The sequence below is a fragment of the Manis pentadactyla genome, chromosome 6 (genome assembly GCF_030020395.1).
Source record: "Manis pentadactyla isolate mManPen7 chromosome 6, mManPen7.hap1, whole genome shotgun sequence".
NCBI classification, from domain to species: Eukaryota; Metazoa; Chordata; class Mammalia; order Pholidota; family Manidae; genus Manis; species Manis pentadactyla.
The window spans coordinates 128,828,395-128,850,110 of record NC_080024.1 but is presented as its reverse complement, the minus strand read 5'-3'; the positions used below and the strand labels follow the sequence as shown (position 1 = coordinate 128,850,110).

The 21,716-nt window shown below is 37.7% G+C and overlaps 1 protein-coding gene across 4 annotated transcripts in view; it reads right to left on the bottom strand.

Moving 5' to 3' along the window:
• Positions 1-21,227, bottom strand: part of PIK3C3 (phosphatidylinositol 3-kinase catalytic subunit type 3) — a 158,447-nt gene extending 137,220 nt beyond the window's left edge. For all 4 annotated transcript variants that reach the window (XM_036885051.2, XM_036885053.2, XM_036885052.2 and 1 more), the window contains exons 1-3: positions 21,050-21,227; positions 17,969-18,157; positions 13,624-13,767 (exon numbers count right to left, since the gene is read on the bottom strand). In XM_036885051.2, coding sequence (XP_036740946.1) covers positions 13,624-13,767; positions 17,969-18,157; positions 21,050-21,117 — 401 coding nt within the window. In that variant the 5' untranslated portion in view covers positions 21,118-21,227. The remainder of the gene's footprint in view (positions 1-13,623; positions 13,768-17,968; positions 18,158-21,049) is intronic.
• Positions 21,228-21,716: the final 489 nt, after the last annotated feature.

Sequence of the window (21,716 nt, the reverse complement as noted above, 5' to 3'; positions counted from 1 at the left end):
AAGCTTCTGTACAGCAAAGGACACCATCAATAGGACAAAAAGGTACCCTACAGTATGGGAGAGTATATTCATAAATGACAGATCCAATAAAGGGTTGACATCCAAAATATATAGAGCTCATTCACCTCAACAAAGAAAAAGCAAATAATCCAATTACAAAATGGGCAGAGGAGCTGAACAGACACTTCTCCGAAGAAGAAATTCAGATGGCCAACAGACACATGAAAAGATGCTCCATGTCGCTAGTCATCAGAGAAATGCAAATTAAAACCACAATGAGATATCACCTCACACCAGTAAGGATCGCCACCATCCAAAAGACAAACAACAACAAATGTTGGCAAGGTTGTGGAGAAAGGGGAACCCTCCTACAGTGCTGGTGGGAATGTAAACTAGTTCAACCATTGTGGAAAGCAGTATGGAGGTTCCTCAAAAAGCTCAAAATAGAAATACCATTTGACCCAGGAATTCCACTTCTAAGAATTTGCCCTAAGAATGCAGCAGCCCAGTTTGAAAAAAACAGATGCATTGCTGTTTATCACAGCACTATTTACAATAGCCAAGAAATGGAAGCAACCTAAGTGTCCATCAGTAGATGAATGGATAAAGATGTGGTACATATACACAATGGAATATTAATCAACCATAAGAAGAAAACAAATCCTACCATTTGCAACAACATGGATGGAGCTGGAGGGTATTATGCTCAGTGAAATAAGCCAGGCAGAGAAAGACAAGTACCAAATGATTTCACTCATATGTGGAGTATAAGAACAAAGAAAAAAACTGAAGGAACAAAACAGCAGCAGAATCACAGAACCCAAGAATGGACTAACAGTTACCAAAGGGAAAGGGCCTAGAGAGGATGGGTGGAAAGGGAGGCATAAGGGAGGGAGGGAAGAAAGAGGGCATTACGATTAGCATGTATAATGTGGCGGGAGGCACGGGGAGGGCTGTGCAACACAGAGAAGACAAGTAGTGACTCTACATTATCCTACTACGCTGATGGACATTGACCGTAATGGGGTTTGTGGGGGGGATCTGGTGAAGGGGGGAGCCTAGTAAACATAATGTTCTTCATGTAATTGTAGATTAATGATACCAAAATAAAAATAAAAAAAGCAAGCTGGTTTAAGTAAAAATATCAAATAACAGTATACTTAGAGGGGCGGAGCCAACATGGCGGCGTGAGTAGGACAGTGGGAATCTCCTCCCAAAAACATATATACTTTTGAAAATACAACAAACACAACTAGCCCTAAAAGAGAGACCAGAAGACGCAGGACAGTGGCCAGACTTCAGCTACACCAGCGAGAACCCAGCGCCTGGTGAAAGGGATAAGATACAAGCCCCGGCCCAGCGGGACCCGAGCGCCCATCCCCCCAGTTCCCGGCGGGAGAAGAATAGGCAGAGCGGGAGGGAGACGGAGCCCAGGACTGCCGAACACCCAGCCCCAGCCATCCGGGCCAGAGCGCAGACACAGTACGTGCCCAGGGGGCCCTGGATACTGGGGGAACAGGGAGTAAGACCTCTGAGTGGGTGCCGAAGCTGATGCCCCTGTGACAAAGAAAAGCGGGGGCTTTTTGAAAGTCTTAAAGGGACAGGGACTTAACAGCTTGACAGAAACAACCCAGGTCACAGTACAGCAGCTGGAAATTACAGGTAAAACCGGGTGCACTAAATCCCTGGGCAACAGCTCTGAGACCCCTCACGGAGGCAAACAGTCAAGCAGCCCCCCCATCCATTTCCCCACCGGGCGCTGCAAAAGCAGAGAAGCAGCCTGAGACAAATTCCGCCCACAGAAAGGGAAATTTCTCCCTTCCGGCCAGGCAAGACACAAAGACCCAGTCTACACGCAATTACCCAACACAAGCCACTAGGGGTCACAGTTGTCCCAGTAAAGAAAGGCCAGTAGCAAGTGAAAATTTTGGCCCTCCCAGCTGACAGTCAATAGCACCTGTCAACATGAAAAGGCAAAAAAATATGATCCAGACAAGACTAACCCAGACAGCTTCGGCATCTGCTACATCTTCCCCTGAGAAGGAATCTGGGGAGATAGATTTAGCCAGTCTTCCTGAAAAAGAATTCAAAACAAAAGTCATAACCATGCTGATGGACTTGCAGAGAAATATGCAAGAACTAAGGAAGGAGAATACAGAAATAAAACAAGCTCTGGAAGGACTTCAAAACAGAATGGACGAGATGCAAGAGACCATTAATGGACTAGAAAACAGAGAACAGGAACGCAGAGAAGCTGATGCAGAGAGAGATAAAAGGATCTCCAGGAATGAAAGAATTTTAAGAGAGCTGAGTGATCAATCGAAAAGGAATAATATAAGAATCATAGGTATCCCAGAAGAAGTAGAGAGAGAAAAGGGGATAGAAAATGTCTTTGAAGAAATAATTGCTGAAAATTTTCCCAAACTAGGGGAAGAAATGGCCTCTCAGACCACAGAGGTACACAGAACTCCCATGACAAGGGATCCAAGGAGGGCAACACCAAGACACATAATAATTAAAATGGCAAACATCAAAGACAAGGACAAAGTATTACAGGCAGCCAGAGAGAAAAAAAAGGTTACCTACAAAGGAAAACCCATCAGGCTATCATCAGACTTCTCAACAGAAACCCTACAGGCCAGAAGAGAATGGCATGATATACTTAATGCAATGAAACAGAAGGGCCTCGAACCAAGACTACTGTATCCAGCACGAATATCATTTAAATATGAAGGAGGGATTAAACAATTCCCAGACAAGCAAAAGTTGAGGGAATTTGCCTCCCACAAACCACCTCTACAGGGCATCCTACAGGGACTGCTCTAGATGGGAGCACTCCTAAAAAGAGCACACAACAAAACACCCAACATATGAAGAAGGGAGGAGGAGGAATAAGAAGGGAGAGAAATAAAGAATCATCAGACTGTGTTTATAATAGCTCAACAAGCGAGTTAAGTTAGACAGTAAGATAGTAAAGAAGCTAACCCTAAACCTTTGGTAACCACAAACTTAAAGCCTGCAATGGCAATAAATTCATACCTTTCAATAATCACCCTAAATGTAAATGGACTGAATGCACCAATCAAAAGACACAGAGTAATAGAATGGATAAAAAAGCAAGATCCATCCATATGCTGCTTACAAGAGACTCACCTCAAACCCAAAGACGCGCACAGACTTAAAGTCAAGGGATGGAAAAAGATATTTCAAGCAAACAACAGAGAGAAGAAAGCAGGTGTTGCAATTCTGGTATCAGACAAAACAGACTTCAAAATAAAGAAAGTAACAAAAGACAAAGAAGGACATTACATAATGATAAAGGGCTCAGTCCATCAAGAGGATATAACCATTATAAATATATATGCACCCAATACAGGAGCACCAACATACCTGAAACCAATATTAAAAAAACTAAAGGAGGAAATAGAATGCAATGCATTCATTCTAGGAGACTTCAACACACCACTCACTCCAAAGGACAGATCCACCAGACAGAAAATAAGTAAGGACACAGAGGCACTGAACAACACACTAGAACAGATGGACCTAATAGACATCTACAGAACTCTACATCCAAAAGCAACAGGATACACATTCTTCTCAAGTGCACATGGAACATTCTCCAGAATAGACCACATTCTAGGACACAAAAAGAGCCTCAGTAAATTCCAAAAGATTGAAACCCTACCAACCAACTTTTCAGACCACAAAGGCATTAAACTAGAAATAAACTGTTCAAAGAAAGCAAAAAGGCTCACAAACACATGGAGGCTAAACAACACGCTCCTAAATAATCAATGGATCAATGACCAAATCAAAATGGAGATCCAGCAATATATGGAAACAAATGACAACAACAACACTAAGCACCAACTTCTGTGGGACACAGCAAAAGCAGTCTTAAGAGGAAAGTATATAGCAATCCAAGCATATTTAAAAAAGGAAGAGCAATCCCAAATGAACGGTCTAATGTCACAACTATCGAAATTGGAAAAAGAACAAATGAGGCCTAAGGTCAGCAGAAGGAGGGACATAATAAAGATCAGAGAAGAAATAAATAAAATTGAGAAGAATAAAACAATAGCAAAAATCAATGAAACCAAGAGCTGGTTCTTCGAGAAAATAAACAAAATAGATAAGCCTCTAGCCAGACTTATTAAGAGGAAAAGAGAGTCAACACAAATCAACAGTATCAGAAATGAGAAAGGAAAAATCACGACGGACCCCGCACAAATACAAAGAATTATTAGAGAATACTATGAAAACCTATATGCTAACAAGCTGGGAAACCTAGGAGAAATGGACAACTTCCTAGAAAAATACAACCTTCCAAGACTGACCCAAAAAGAAACAGAAAATCTAAACAGACCAATTACCAGCAACGAAATTGAAGCGGTAATCAAAAAACTACCAAAGAACAAAACCCCCGGGCCAGATGGATTTACCTCGGAATTTTATCAGACATACAGGGAAGACATAATACCCATTCTCCTTAAAGTTTTCCAAGAAATAGAGGAGGAGGGGATACTCCCAAACTCATTCTATGAAGCTAACATCACCCTAATACCAAAACCAGGCAAAGACACCACCAAAAAAGAAAACTACAGACCAATATCCCTGATGAACGTAAACGCAAAAATACTCAACAAATTTTAGCAAACCGAATTCAAAAATACATCAAAACCATCGTACACCATGACCAAGTGGGATTCATCCCAGGGATGCAAGGATGGCACAACATTCGAAAGTCCATCAATATCATCCACCACATCAACAAAAAGAAAGACAAAAACCACATGATCATCTCCATAGATGCTGAAAAAGCATTTGACAAAGTTCAACATCCATTCATGATAAAAACTCTCAGCAAAATGGGAATAGAGGGCAAGTACCTCAACATAATAAAGGCCATCTATGAAAAACCCACAGCCAACATTATATTGAATAGCGAGAAGCTGAAAGCATTTCCGCTGAGATCGGGAACTAGACAGGGATGCCCACTCTCCCCACTGTTATTTAACATAGTACTGGAGGTCCTAGCCACGGCAATCAGACAAAACAAAAAAATACAAGGAATCCAGATTGGCAAAGAAGAAGTCAAACTGTCACTATTTGCAGATGACATGATACTGTACATAAAAAACCCTAAAGACTCCACCCCAAAACTACTAGAACTGATATCGGAATACAGCAAAGTTGCAGGATACAAAATCAACACACAGAAATCTGTGGCTTTCCTATATACCAACAATGAACCAACAGAAAGAGAAATCAGGAAAACAACTCCATTCACAATTGCATCAAAAAAAATAAAATACCTAGGAATAAACCTAACCAAAGAAGTGAAAGACTTATATTCTGAAAACTACAAGTCACTCTTAAAAGAAATTAAAGGGGACACTAACAGATGGAAACGCATCCCATGCTCATGGCTAGGAAGAATTAATATCGTCAAAATGGCCATCCTGCCCAAAGCAATATACAGATTTGATGCAATCCCTATGAAACTACCAGCAACATTCTTCAATGAACTGGAACAAATAATTCAAAAATTCATATGGAACCACCAAAGACCCCGAATAGCCAAAGCAATCCTGAGAAAGAAGAATAAAGTAGGGGGGATCTCACTCCCCAACTTCAAGCTCTATTATAAAGCCATAGTAATCAAGACAATTTGGTACTGGCACAAGAACAGAGCCACAGACCAATGGAACAGACTAGACAATCCAGACATTAACCCAGACATATATGGTCAATTAATATTTGATAAAGGAGCCATGGACATACAATGGCGAAATGACAGTCTCTTCAACAGATGGTGCTGGCAAAACTGGACAGCTACATGTAGGAGAATGAAACTGGACCATTGTCTAACCCCATATACAAAAGTAAACTCAAAATGGATCAAAGACCTGAATGTAAGTCACGAAACCATTAAACTCTTGGAAGAAAACATAGGCACAAACCTCTTAGACATAAACATGAGTGACCTCTTCTTGAACATATCTCCCCGGGCAAGGAAATCAACAGCAAAAATGAACAAGTGGGACTATATTAAGCTGAAAAGCTTCTGTACAGCAAAAGACACCATCAATAGAACAAAAAGGAACCCTACAGTATGGGAGAATATCTTTGAAAATGACACATCCGATAAAGGCTTGACGTCCAGAATATATAAAGAGCTCACACGCCTCAACAAACAAAAAACAAATAACCCAATTAAAAAATGGGCAGAGGAACTGAACAGACGGTTCTCCAAAAAAGAAATACAGATGGCCAACAGACACATGAAAAGATGCTCCACATCGCTAATTATCAGAGAAATGCAAATTAAAACTACAATGAGGTATCACCTCACACCAGTAAGGATGGCTGCCATCCAAAAGACAAACAACAACAAATGTTGGCAAGGCTGTGGAGAAAGATTAACCCTCCTACACTGCTGGTGGGAATGTAAACTTGTTCAACCATTGTGGAAAGCAGTATGGAGGTACATCAAAATGCTCAAAACAGACATACCATTTGACCCAGGAATTGCACTCCTAGGAATTTACCCTAAGAACACAGCAATCAAGTATGAGAAAGATCAGTGCACCCCTATGTTTATCGCAGCACTATTTGCAATAGCCAAGAATTGGAAGCAACCTAAATGTCCATCGATAGATGAATGGATAAAGAAGATGTGGTACATATACACAATGGAATACTACTCAGCCATAAGAAAAGGGCAAATCCAACCATTTGCAGCAACATGGATGGAGCTGGAGGGTATTATGCTCAGTGAAACAAGCCAAGCAGAGAAAGAGAAATACCAAATGATTTCACTCATCTGTGGAATATTAGAACAAAGGAAAAACTGAAGGAACAAAACAGCAACAGAATCACAGAACTCAAGAATGGACTAACAGGTACCAAAGGGAAAGGGACTGGGGAGGATGGGTGGGTAGGGAGGGATAAGGGGGGGCAGAAAAAGAGGGGTATTAAGATTAGCATCCATAGCAGGGTGGGAGAAAGGGGAGGGCTGTACAACACAGAGAAGACAAGTAGTGATTCTACAACAGTTTGCTACGCTGATGGACAGTGACTGTAAAGGAGTATATAGGGGGGACCTGGTATAGGGGAGAGCCTAGTAAACAAAGTATTCGTCATGTAAGTGTAGATTAATGATTGAAAAAAAAAAAAAAAAGCAGTTCCTATGTAGTGACCTCTAATGAGTTCTACACAATGATATAAAGGGCATATAAAAGTGTAGGCAAATGGTCTGTTTGTGTTTATACAGAGGATCAAAGCCTAATTTGGCTACCCCGAAAATGAACTAAGATACGATATGAAAAAGAACTTCCAACATCAGCACTCTCGGGAAGACTCATGACAGAAGATGATCAGCAAAAAAAAAACTCCAACAAAGATCCACGCACTGTCACAGGTGTAGATGCACTCATCCCACCAGTTCCTGGACTTGCCATGGGAATGATGGAGGAGATATCTAAGCTGGCCTGTGCATACAGTAAAACAACAAATTGGACTGGATCTATACTGTTGGAACTCAACCAAGAATTAGGAGAAGTGCAAATTGTAGCACTCCAAAATCTTACAACCACAGACGATTTATCGTTAAAAGAACATACGGGATATGAACAGTCCCCAGGAATGGGTTGTTCTAGTTTATCTGAATTCTCTCAGACTGTTTAAGTTCAGTTGGACAATATCCACCATATCATAGATAAGTTTTCACAAATGCCTAAGGTGCCTAACTGGTTTTCTTGGTTTCACCGGAGATGGCTGGTAATTACAGGTATGCTTTGGTTAGGTAACTATATTCCTATTATGTTAATGTGTGTGCACAATTTAATTAGTCGTTTAAAACCTATCCATGCTGAAGTTACTCTACAAGAAGATATGTCAAAGAAATAATCAATCTTCCCAGGTTTTCTTCTGCCTGCTACTTCTACAGCTTTTCTTCTTCCTACCTAATCACAACCTTTAAATAGAACTCATGCCACATGTCGAATTTACCGAGTATCATAATTCTTCCAAGTGGTAAAGACACCTCAAGACAAATGCTGGGCATAGAAGCCACAGGGCATAAATATGCAAAGAAGTAAAAAGCTAACCTTTTCAAACAATAAGGCTTCTCTCTCACTTACCAACTTAACATTTCCCTGTATGGCCCCGGAAGATGACTGGTTAGCCAGAGACTGAGGGTAAGATTCCTCAAGGGAGGAACAACCTAAGACAGGCTCAGTCACAGGGGGCCATCTGGTGAGAAAATGGGGAGCAGCAGAGGTGAGGCTTAGAACCTCCCCCCTCATGTTCTGAGAGAAATCTTCTGCATACATGGATGTTTATTGCCCTCGTCTAGCTCGGATTAACACATGTCTACAGGCACACACCTGATCATCTACATTTGCTCTCTTACAACACTAAACTCTGTTTTCTACCTTTATCTCGTATCTACCTACCACTTCAGCATTTTATTAAAAATAATAATAATAGAGAAATGTGGTATCCACATATAAATCAAGTTTAAAAATCAAATGAATAGTCATATTTGAACTGACTGTGTATAGTTCATAATGCATGAACAAAACCGAAAGCTTCTGTGATGACTGCCCTTGCACTGTTCACCATGTAACTTATTCACTATGTAAGAATTTGTACTCCATGTAAGAATTTGTTCGTTATGCATCAGAAGATTGGAGACTGACGAAAATTAGGCTTGGGGTGGATTAATGATTGTGCATTGAGTATTGACCCCCCTATACAGAAATTTATTGTGGTTAACAACTATTTGATCAATAAATATGAGAGATGCCCTCACAAAATATATATATATTTAAACACACTTCCAATTGTAAAATAAATAAGTAACCGGGATGTAATGTATAGCATAAGGAATATAGTCAAAATATTGTAACAACTTGGTATGGTGATACCTGGTACCTAGAATTATCATGTATATAAATGTTGAATCACTGTGTTGTACACCTGAACCTAATGTAATGCAATACTGTTGTCAACTACCCTTCAATAAAAAAAATAAAAAAATTCTTAGATCTTGAAAACAGTTGAATTGTAAGCATGATGTTTTAGAGACACACTGTCAAACCAATGTGGTTTTTCAGGGTTTCTAAATACAATGACAGGGTTATTTAGAACCAAAATTTGAAAAATAAAAATATGAATTAAAATAAAAATAAAAATAAAAAAAAAAAGAGTATACTTAGTACAGATATGGCAGGAATTCTGAAAGTGGGAAGCCAGTGATTCACATTTGAGAAATTCTGCTCTAAGCAAGGTAATTTCGCAGGGCTGGTCTCCAACATGTTTCATTTGTATCTGACATGTGATGTGCTCAGGGCATGGAAGAATAATAGTCTCCGGAGACATGAATAGTCTCCAGTTAAAAGAAAACACATGACTTCTAAGATTCAAATTTTAATTTACTTAATATCAGAGAAACTGACTGATGTTTATTTCCCACTTACTGCTACTATTACCTTTATGGAAATCTTTGTGAATTACTTCTTAAAGCAGAATAAATACTACTGATTCATCTCTCAGGCATGTTCCCAGCATGGTTTGGATGGAAGGTAAAGAAATTGTTCTTTTCCTGGGATATACACAGAAATACAAATAAAGCAAGCACCAGGGGATGAAGTAAAGGAAGAAACTGAGAACTGCAGGCATAAGTCATATAAATAGACTACTATGGAAAGGTTAATGCAGGGTTCTCAAAATGTGGTCCATAGGCCACCTGTCACAGAATCACTCAGGATGCATATTAAAAATTCTGATTCTTGGGCCCCACTACAGATTTACTGAATTAGTGTGAAGGCAGGAAGGTGCTTTTCCATTGAGCTTATCACTTGATTATTATATATAGATTGATAACTACTGGTTTCATATACTTTTTAAAAAATGCCAAAAGCCTACTAAAAGAGTGTCAAAAACGTCAATCTGAGAGAGTTGATTTGGCTTTAGGCAGGTCTTTTTACTGCACTTGTGTGGAAATTTCAATTGTCTCACACCTATATGCAAAGTGCCTCATGAAAGGATATCCTAAAGTCATCTAATGCACATGAATGCTAAAAGAGGTGTTTTATAAGGGAACCTCCACCTGATACTCCAGAAGGTAAACTATTTTACTAAGAGGCTGGGAGGAAAAACCAAGGGGTCTATCTGGCTGTTGCTTAAATTTAACTGCTTAGACTGTACAGTAAGAGTATTAAGCTACTGTGCATTTTTTTTCTTTGTGTCAAGCAAACCCCACTGTAGTAGATAAAAGTAAAAAGTAATACTCTAGAAAATGAATGATACTGATTTAGTAATATATCTGTTACACTGTAACATGCTCTTTTGTCAAAAATTGAATTTAAAAACTGGAGGCCACAATGTCTCAGACTATGTCTAAATTATTGTTCTTACCTGGGTTTCAATAATAAATATCTTTTAATTAGCTACATTAAACTAAAATACCTATACATTACTAAACAATCAAGCTATCTAAATGGATTACACCTAGATGTTATTCATGAGTTGAAGCCTTTCTGGCAATACCCTATTCTTGGGAAAAAAAATTCAGTATTATAAAGGTGTCAGTTCTCCCCTTAGTTTACATACATAATTCATTAAGATTTCCCAACGAGTGTTTTTTATAACTGAGAAAATAATATTAAAATTTTATCTGATGAAACATAGAGAATATCCAGGGAAATTTAAATGCAAGGCTAATGAAGATTACTGTTATCTAATATTAAAACATTTTATAATATAATAGTATCCAAAGCTAATAGAATAGTTCAGAAATAAAGATAGCTTATATTTACTGAGCATACATTAAGCTCATTACATGTCTTTAGTAATTTATCATCACATCAACTACTTTGTGAGGTAAATGCATCGTTAAATCATTTACAGATGAGGAAACTAAGGCATAAGGAGTTTACCTTGCCCAAGGGCACACAGATATTAAGCAAAGGATCCAGGATTTAAAACTAGATAATCTGCTTCTACAATCTGCCTCCCAAACTACTGAGACAGGGACTACGGGTGTAGTCAGAGCAAGGTGAGGGGCTCCAGAAAAAGCAAGGCAGGATATTTGAGGTCAGAGCAATGTAATAACTACATGCAAGGAAACCCCCTACCAAAACTGTGTTAAACATTAAGCTCTAGAGTCACTCTTCAGTGAGATCAGTTAATACACCCCAGACAAAGAACAGTAGCACATGTTTTTATTATGCTAATCATTTATAATCATGTGTGGGATTCACTTTAACATACTAAAAGGCCCAGGCCTATGTGCTGTCTTTCCTCCTTCAAATTTGAGGAAGTGATTTTGCAAACTGGGCAACTAATTTAGCATGCAGGCCCAGCCATAAACAACACAGTAAAAGGCAAGAAGGATTCCACCTTTAAGATAAGATTATATTTTAATACCCAAGAAGTTAAGACATTAGAAATTCTTAACTTACTCTTTAGCAAGCAATGCCTCAGCCCACCTTGGGGGCTGAGCAGGTGGCCTTGTTTCATATGCCCCCAGACCAAGATGCTGGTTTCTCAGGGAGAAATCATCAGAGCAGGGAGTTGCCTGTGTTAAGTTAATTCTAAATATTCTGGGACCACTTAATAAGTCCACACCCCTAAGCTTTTATTCATGGTCTCGAAAATCCTCAACTGCCTATAAAACCCCTAGACAACACACCACTACGGACTCTCTTGTCCCCTCCTAGAGTGATCCAGGAGCTGTTCTTTCACTTTATCTGTAAATAAAAGCCTGCACCTTGCTCTCCTACCTTGAGTGTTTGCGAAGCTCATTTCTCAGCTTTGTGAACAAGAACCCCGGCATCACTACCATACAGTATACTACACTGTTTCTCTTAAACTTCAATACGTGATGAATTGAATATATAAGGATACCATTTCATAATACCCGGAAACAATGACTTATTTAATAACCAATGTTAAGATAAAAAACTAGCCATTTGTTGTCTTCTTTTTTAAAAAAAAAGATAATTCCCAATACATCACTCCTTTCACAAAGTAATTTTAGATAAATGTAAGATTTAAATGTAAAGGACTGAAACAGTTAACAGAAGAAAGTATATTTTAAAAATGGGAAAGGACTTTCTAAATTCACAGGCTATAAACATTAAAACTGCTAAATTCAACATAATAATTTAAGACCCATGAATAGCAATCAGACAAGTAAATAATATACTAACTCAAAAGAAAAATGTCAAACAGGAAAAATAGTATTTGTAACATGAAACACACAAAGGACTAATTTCACTTATGTACAAAGAACCCTTACACATTAATAAGAAAAAATGACAACTCATAAAAAGGCAAAGAATTTTACAGCATGTGTATTTTATTTCAATTTTTTAAAATGAGCAAAGGACATTAAAAAGCAATTCATAGAAACATAAAACACAAATAGTAAATGAACATATCAAAACGTGATCATCCTCATTCATCATTCACATTTAATGATGTGAAAATTAACTCTGGAGGTAACATTTTTCAGCTTTCAAATGGGCAAATATTAAGGAATCGGCTAACACTTACATAAAGATCTCTCCCACTCTGCCCTGAAAGGAACTGGGACTTCTTTCAGAAATTCCAGGTCTAGAGCAGAAAATTGCCAATTGGTCTACATAGCTCATCTACCAGGAAACCAGGAAACTACCAGTGACTAGTAGAGCACTATCAAAAGGACATGAACCAGCTTGAAGGGGCTCCTCCTGACCAAAAAAGAGAGTTTTTGAACACTATAAAAAAATAAAGGCAGCAATGGATTGAGACATTTCAAAAAAGTCTAAGACTAAAAGTTCAAGACAAAACTTTAAAAAAAACAAAAATTCATCATTCACCAGCTCTGCAGGTTACTGGGGCACCAACTCATTCTGAAAATTGGTATAAGGGGAAAAAATTAAACATTCATCAGCTTTCCCTATATGAACTGTATGCCAAGGCTGACTCAATACTTGATGAAGACAAAGTTCTTTAGAAAAAAAATTCTAATTAATAAGCACAGAAAGAATAATAGAGTATCTCCAAATCTCTGATAAAGAGCAATCCCTCTGTTCCAGAAGAAAAGGAATAGAGAAAAAATACCTTTCAGGACCATGGATTTTGTTTCTTTTACAATAAACTTATATTATCTGTAAATTTTTAAGAACTGAATTAGCAAGTTTTCTATTACAATCATTACTATTATTGGCAAACTTGTGCTTTTTAATCCAGCTTATTCTTTGTCACTATTATGACAAAGCAGAAAAATCCTGTAACAAAACTGTTACAAGTGTACGTCAAATCATTTTTTTCTCCAAAAAGCAAGATTCTAGTCCCCAGTCACTCTTTTCTAATAGAAATCACATTATGGATCAGTAACAGTGGAGTACTATAAACTGTACTTCTCAATTAATCAATGTGCATATCCCATAGGAAATATATGTGTCAAATTCAGTCTCAGAGGTGAAGGAATCATATGTACCAAATAGGTTTTCACTTCTTAGCACACACAAAATCACACTAGGCATAAACTATTAAAGCCCTCCCAAGAAGAAAAGGGACAGAAAGCTACAACACTCCAACAGATTAGGAAAAGACAGTGCTCACCCATATTTTCCAAAGAGTGAAACCGTTGTACCTCCCACGGGCACTGCCTTTCCTGGTCCATACACATCCCATATTGTCAAGGCCACTTGGGCATTCCTGGGCAGATCAGGGTATTTCACAGGCAGTTTTAGCCATTCATTCCAGCTATGGAAATAAAGTCAATATAAGCAAAAGCTACAGAAATAAAGTCAGGATAAATAAATATATACATATATACTTTACTGTAAATTTACAAACCATACAAGGTTTAGCCAGAGAAAATATCCCAAAAGATTAAGTTAATACTACAAAAAATGCAGCCGTTACCTCACTTTTGCTGTAGCCAACTTCAATTTTAAAAACAGAACACATGAGAAATTTTTTTTGAAAAACAAAGCTCATGAAAAACAACACTGGTAATAAGTCTTTAATCAAGAAACTCCAACAGTATCATTCAGACACAAAAAATACAATAAGGCTAATAAACATCTGGAAAACCCTTTAACTTGTTAGAATCAAACTTGTTTTGAGCCAAGCTATGATTGTGATTTATAAATAAAACAGAAAAGAACCACTAATAACTTAAAGAGGTCGAAGTAGTCTACCCACTACCTTCGTTAACGTGAACCAGACAGCTCTGGACACTTTATTACATTGTGAGATTTTTCTGCTCCTCAAGCTAATTCATTAATACTGCTAATGCTTAGCTATTAGATTTTTATGCTTTCAAAGCACGTCTGTATATGTGATTTCACTAAGGAATGCTTGTTCTTCATAATACAGTAATAACAACACAGCTTTTTTTACTCTCTATTTATCTCTGAAAATCTGCTTCTGCATTCAAACTCCACACTCAATTTATTTGGTAACTTCAACTCTTTTAAACAACAGATGGCTTTGAAAATCCCAAAAGAAACCTATGCAAGCAATACACAAAGTAATTCCCAACAGACACATAGAATTGTTTCTCTCTATTTACTCAAAATTATTCTGTTTATTAAAAATTATTCTCAATGGGGCATATCCCAGTCTAGGTCAAATACATCTGCGTTGCTAAGAAATTGAACAGAATTTTCAAAAACTTCAAGGACGAATCATTAACATCCACCATATAAATTCAAAGACTTACAGGAAAATTAGAGATGGCTATCAATTTAAAGGAGAATCAAAAGGTCATTAAATCCTTTTTTTCTATGAAATTCTTTAAAAAATAAATCACATGCTTAAAAAAGCCATTCTCCACTACAGATAAGCTTGAGGAACTAAATGAATTTATTTAATTACTATTGACATGGCACAGGCCAGGCTCAGAAGGTAAATACTAAGCAGTGTCATCTTGTGCCAATGAACAAACCACAGAGGCTAATTAACAAAGGCTAAAGTTAAAGAGAAAAGTCAATGACAATACCCAAAATGAACTGTGAAAATCCTCACTCTGTATTTGGTCCTTTGACTAGGAGACAATAGTAAGACCAAGCAATACTTTGCCTCAAACCCCTAGTCAACACCGGAACACCACACATCTTCAAATCAAAGCAATGCACTTAAACCTGTTGCATACACTGGGCTTCTGCAGAAGAGTTCTTTTGAAGAAACTAATCTGCAGCTAAAAAATTGTTTGAAAACTGCTCAAGATATTCTAGAAATTTATGGAAAGATCTGGTGAAACATCAAAAAGCTGTGTGTTTTGAACTCCATTTTGTTCTTTCCCTCCCCACGCATCAACCCTTCCCCCTCATGTCCCAACCCTCATTAAGCTTAAGACTAAATTCACCTGGCAACTTTCAAAACAATGCAAGATCTTAAAGCTTGACTCTGGATGGTCAGATCCCCACCATGTACACCCACCCCCACACACCACTGTACATATCTTCCAGCCTGATAAATGTACTCCTAAATCCTAAATTTCTCATTCTTATATTTTCTCATTTTTTCTCATTTTTAAATCATACTAGATTGTTGTTGTTAGTCTCTCTCTCTCTAAAGCTCTTTCAAACCCTTTAGGGCTAAGAGAGAATATAAATTTTAAAAAAATGTAAACATGCCTACAGAATAATATTCATATATAAAACGTGGAAATTTGTAGTTTTCCATACATAAAAATCAAAATTTTACCTAAAGTATAATCAAAGCAAGTACAGGTTCCCCTTACGATGAGCTCTCTTATTACAGGACAGGATAGAATAGGATCTGACAGAATAAATTTCAATAAATTTTGGATCAATTCCTCATTATTCAAACTCTTACACTATCAGAAACCCAGAAATCAGAGTTAGATGATACAGAATCTTGCACTACCCCAAAATCCTACTGTAATAAGAAAATGTAAAAATTTGGAGTGCAAGAGACCCTTTTATGATATAATTTATTTTTCCCACAGTTAACAGAGTATTTCTTTTAAGCAAGTGCTATAGAAAATGATGGCTGTGTAAAGTTTGCCCTCATTCCTTTTAAGAGGGTGACTATTGTTTTGATGAACTGATAAAAAATTCCACTCTTAAATACTCAAGAGGATATACAAAATCTGCACATCTTCCCCTAAATGCAGAGTATATTAAAAAAAAAGAAGCCTATTCTCAAGTTACTTTATTCAACATGAAGTATTTCTCTATTTTCGACATAACTGTTTTAAACATTTAAGTTAAAAAAGTGCAATTCTTTATGTCAGAGCATTTATTTTATTAAACAGTTTCACAATTAAAAAAATCGAAATTTAAGAATTCCAAACTTTTAGAGGGCAAATATGGAATTTTTTATGTCCCTGAAAATATGTAATATATAAATAATGCAGGGAGGAGTTGTTAAATGGAAAAAAGAGGATAAAGACTCTAATAACGCTATAACTAGGAATCTGCTTTTGCTCTAGTTTCCTTTATGGCCAAGACATGGAACAAAACCAATATATAATTTTCCTTGCCAATAGAAGTGGAATTCACCATAAATGTTAACTTTCTAGACCTAAATTTATGATGCTATGTCTTTTTTGGGGTCCCTAGCCACTCTGAAATATCTAACAAAAGTTTTGAGCTCTGTCCCTACAAAAATGTACCAAGACACACAAAGTTCTGCATATCATTTCATGGGTTGGTAGATGTCCTGATTCCAGTTTAAAAACCTCTTGTACAATTAAAAAATTTTGGTCCATTGTTTTAGGTATAATGATGGCACTATAGTTGTTTAAAAAAGATATACAGAAATATTTACAGTTAAGATAATATTTCAAGTTTGCTTCAAAATAACAGTGTGTATAGAAGAAACAGGATGGGCCTCGATTTAGTAACAGCTGAAGCTAGGTAATGGGGCCTTGAAAATTCATTATATTATTTGTTCTACTTTTACAGGGTTGATATTTTCCATAACAGGTGTATTTATATATATGTGGGGGGGGGGGAGGTGTATCTACCTGTCTGTCTGTCTATCTATATATGTGTGTGTATATATATTTAAGTATGTTTGTGTTTGTGTTTATCTATCCACAGAAAACTACTAGACAAATTATACCATTTAAATAGTTGGTTTTGACATAGCCGTATGACCAGAGCTCAGGCTTCTACTTCCTCTAAAAAACTCTTCCCAGCCTGCTGGGCCACACCTGGTAAACATACAGTTGCATCCTCAACAGCACAGCCTGGCAGCCTATATCGCCACATCTTATCTTCCATCACTGTAGACATGAGCTCCTTCCTTGAGAAACACGCAACATAGATATCCTGCACCAAATTACCAGGGTGCTGAATAACTTATGGATCAAGCATTAAAACTGCACAATATACTCTATCAACTAAGTGTCAAGAGGTTAAAGATGCACAGTACTATTCTGGAAAAAGAGGAACTTCATGTTCACTATATTTACCTTGCATCCCAACAATGATTTGCTAATGTACCATGCTCAGTAAACGATGAACTTAAAAAAAAAAGAGCTAGTTTATTTAAAATAATAATTAAAATCTGACCTGAAAGATGACAACTGAGCTCTCTAAAGAGCTGAGCTCCAAACATCACGTTGGACAACATTTCAGACTATCCAGAAGTATTTATGTGTTAAAGTTCAAGGACACAGAATGGTATAAAAAGGGCATAAAATGCTACACATGTATTTTTGGTTTGGGTCATTCTATGAATCATCCAAGCTTGTATTAAAAATAATTCATATATTTTATAAGATAATACTTTAAGAAGATAATAAAATATAATACTTCATTCTGACTAGGTTACTGCTTTAAACTATTTAATCAATGCATATTACAGGTGTTAAATAATTTTTTTTAAATTCCTCTCTAATCCCTACAAACAAATCATACTTGAAACATCTGTAAGGAAATGCTAGAATAGTCTGGAACCCACCATATGCAAGAAAACAACTTACTTCCATCTTGTACTAAATGCCTTGTATGATGTTCTCACTGGCAAGGCCAGAGGCTTCCCTTCTGCAAAAACTTGACAAGTAACATAAAGGTCAGAGCATGTCTCTTGGTACAGTCCTGAAAACTTCAACATCGGGTCTTCTAGAACAGCTTTATAACTCTTTTGTTCTCTCTTCCCTTCCAAACTTCCTCTGGAAGCAATAAGAACAATAACATTTAGACATACATTTTCTAAGCATATACACAATAAATACTAAGAGTTTATGATTGTGTCACAGAAACCTGCTACTTAAAACACCTTCCTCTGGATGCAATTAAAGTCACTTTTAGATCTAATACAGGTATCTTAAAATCTTAACACACCTAAGGTCACTGTCTTTTTTTAGGCTTTTAAATTTTAAACCCTGTAATCAACTTTCGGTCTGTCTTCCAGATGTCACTGGCTTGCCAGGCTTTAGTTTCATTTTATTAACTTATAAAATGAAACTATTCACATACTCTTTCAACAAACATTTACTGTACTAGGCATAGAGGCCCAGTAATGAAAGACAAGATAAACAAATACCAGGTCACAAGAAAATGTTAAGTCCTTGCTTCAGAGGAGAAAACCTACTTTTAACTACACATTCTTTTTGTACTCTTTCAACTTTTTTTATGTATTGTATGATCACTTCTTGAAATTAAAACATAGTGTTATAAGTCATAAAAGATATGCAGGAGACATATAAAAGAGGTAGGTACATTGTTTGGACATCAAGGTTATGTCAGCTACTGTGTCAGTTATTTTATACTCTTTCTCACTTATTTTTTGCCATATTCCCATGTTATAAATGATGAAGCAGAGACTCAGAAATCAAGCTTATCATCTAGTATAGCAAAGTTAAGTAACAGAGCTGAGAATAAAAGCCAGAGCAGAGGAGGCCAAAAACAGTTTTCTTGCCATTATAGAAAGATGTTTTGAGGTCTCAGGAGCACCTAACCGGGCTTGGGGCTAGCAGCTTAGTATCCCAGATAGATGCCTGAACAACATATGGGAGTTGGGAGCCAAAGAGGTGGTCATCCCCAAAAGAACAGCACATACAAATGTAAAGAAGATGGTGTGTCTGGGGAACTGTGAGTTGTTTGGTGTAGCTAAAGTGTAAAAATCATGTGGGAAAGAAGCTAAGAATGAGAATGAAAAGTAAGGGGACAATGAAGCTAAGTAGCCACCAAATTTAGTACAGTGCCTGACATAAAGTGAACATTCACAATTCTGTTAATCAAATTATCTGAAGTGAAAGTAATATAATCAGATTTGTATTTATGACACTTCCAGCAGGAGTATAAGAACATAATGGAGAGGTGGGACTCAAAGCAAGATCAGTTAGAAGACTTTCTGTCAAAATTAGAAAGGAAAAAGGTAGACTAAGGCTCAGGCAGTGTCAAACAGGGGTGACAGATCAAAAAAGTTTAGCAGATAAATTCAAGAAAAATTGTTAATGACTAAGCAGAGAAGTTAAGACAGGTAATCTGAATGACTTGAAGTTTTCTGTCTTGACCAACTTGAAGAATGATGGCAACAATCACCAAAATAATGTGAGAAAACACAGGAAGATTACAGTTAGAGGGGAGGGCTAATGACATGCTCAATTTTGGACAAGTTGTTTCTAAGCTGCTTCAGCCATCCAAAGTGACCATGTCTTATGAGCAGTTTGATATTCGAATTACAGCACTAAAAAAAGAGACATTAAAGTGCAAGTTGTATTAAAACCACAGAAACAGAAGAAAGGCCTAGGGAGAATAAACAGAATTAAATAATGTATTATTCTCTGATTACATGATCCTAAACTGATCCCCCAAAAACCTACAATGGCAGTCTCAGAAGCTAAATACTGAATTTTGCCAAATTTTGAACTTCTGCTTTATCTCTCTCTCAAAATGTTCAGTGTGTGTGCCTGTCGATAACGGACTGGATGTTTTTTCTTTCTTCTTAATGTTCAAAAGTTTCAAAAAATGCATTTATGTATCCAAGAAATACTGAGAGGAATGTGACTGAAGGAAGGCCCTTTACCAGATGATCCCAATACATAAAGCATCTAAGGGTGTACACTGTAGAAAGTACCTTAAATGGGTGGGTGAAGTATTATACAAGAGTACTCTGTTTACTTATTTTGACCACCAGTACACAATGAATAGTAAAAGATTTGTCAGAGTCTGAAGTAACCTCTGAAAATAAAGGAAACAATCATTCAAAGGCACATCTGACAACTGAGAAATGTCTTTACTGCAGGTAAGCAGCCCTCTGCCTGCAGCACATTTACTGAATATTGATTAAACATATTATGAATAATGTGATTAACAATTTGTGATAGCTTTCATATATGAAGATACTTTTATAAGACCATCTTAAAATGGACATCATTTCCAATTCAGTCCTACCTGTCCCCCATTTTAGTTCCATTATTTCTCATCTCCAGATGTCATGCCCCTGGCCTTTACTTCAACAGTGATGCCGCAAGTTCTTCCTGCAAGGCTCTTCTCTCCTATCTTCTGGTCCCTTTGCAACTGGCACCCTCCTCCTCGACTTACTCCTAGCCTCCCTGGCTAAATAATGCCAGACTGTCCAAAGATTCATCCCAACCCTCTACCAACTCCAGTGCTTTTAAAACCACATCCACACGCTCATCTTATTCCCAACTACATCTGCCTGTGCTGACCTCCCCATAATTTCTGTAGTCTCCATTCTACCTTCCAGCCCGTTCTAAAGTAAAAATCTTCCAATTATTAACTACAGGACGGCTTTACTGAGACTTGATTACTGTATCTGTAAAATAAGACTAATAGCCCCTCAAAAGATTGCTCTGAAAAGCAAAATGCTTTGAAGAAAGTAAAACTTGGGACTTGACGGCATTTTCCTACCGCAGTCTTCAGAGACCACGTCCTCAACCCTTCTCGCACACGAACCTTCTCCACGCTCCTGAGCTCTTCCGCCGCCCCCAGGCCGGCCTTCAGTCTAGTACCCACCTTCCCTCCCCAACTCACAGGCCTTGCCTTCCCGTCCCTGAACCCCAGCAATCCCAGACCCGCTTCCCAGATTCTCTCACATCTTAAGCTGCACGTTAATGTCCAGGTCACAGCTGTAGATGTAGTGAAACTTCTCCGCTTCCCCCATGGTACCTCCCAGCAAAGGCAGCACCTATAGCTGGAGGCAGAACACTGGAACGACTGAGGGACTAAACAGGCTGAGCGCCACAACATGGGCACTTCCGGCTCCTCCCCTAAGCTCTGGTCCCTCCAATCCCTGCCCAGAGCACGACCGAAGTGACGGAACTCCCCGCCCAAGCTTCCCTAGTACGCATGTGCACAGATGCCCACCATCTTGCTTAAGGGTAAGTAGGATTCCGGAAATACGGCCTGTCTGGTTACATTCCAGGCTTCCTGTGTTCTTCCTGTCTTAACACTTTTTTAAAAAAGAACGTAAGAAGCTGTCATTTAAACTTCAGCTGTTCCTAAAATCTATCCAAAAGGAAATTCGATTCAAAAAGAACTGTAACGGTTTTCACTAGCTTCAAGCTACACAGGGAACAATAACAAGAATTAGAATTTTGCCAAGTTTAAATTCCAGGCCTTTCCAAAAACTGTAGATACAGTCACCAATTTGCTATCTCAAAGATTTCTTCTTTCTGCTCTAAAGAGTGGAGAAAGGACTAGACAAAGAGCAGAGAAACCTGGAGTCCAATTTATTGCTACTTTGCACAACGTTTTTGGGTG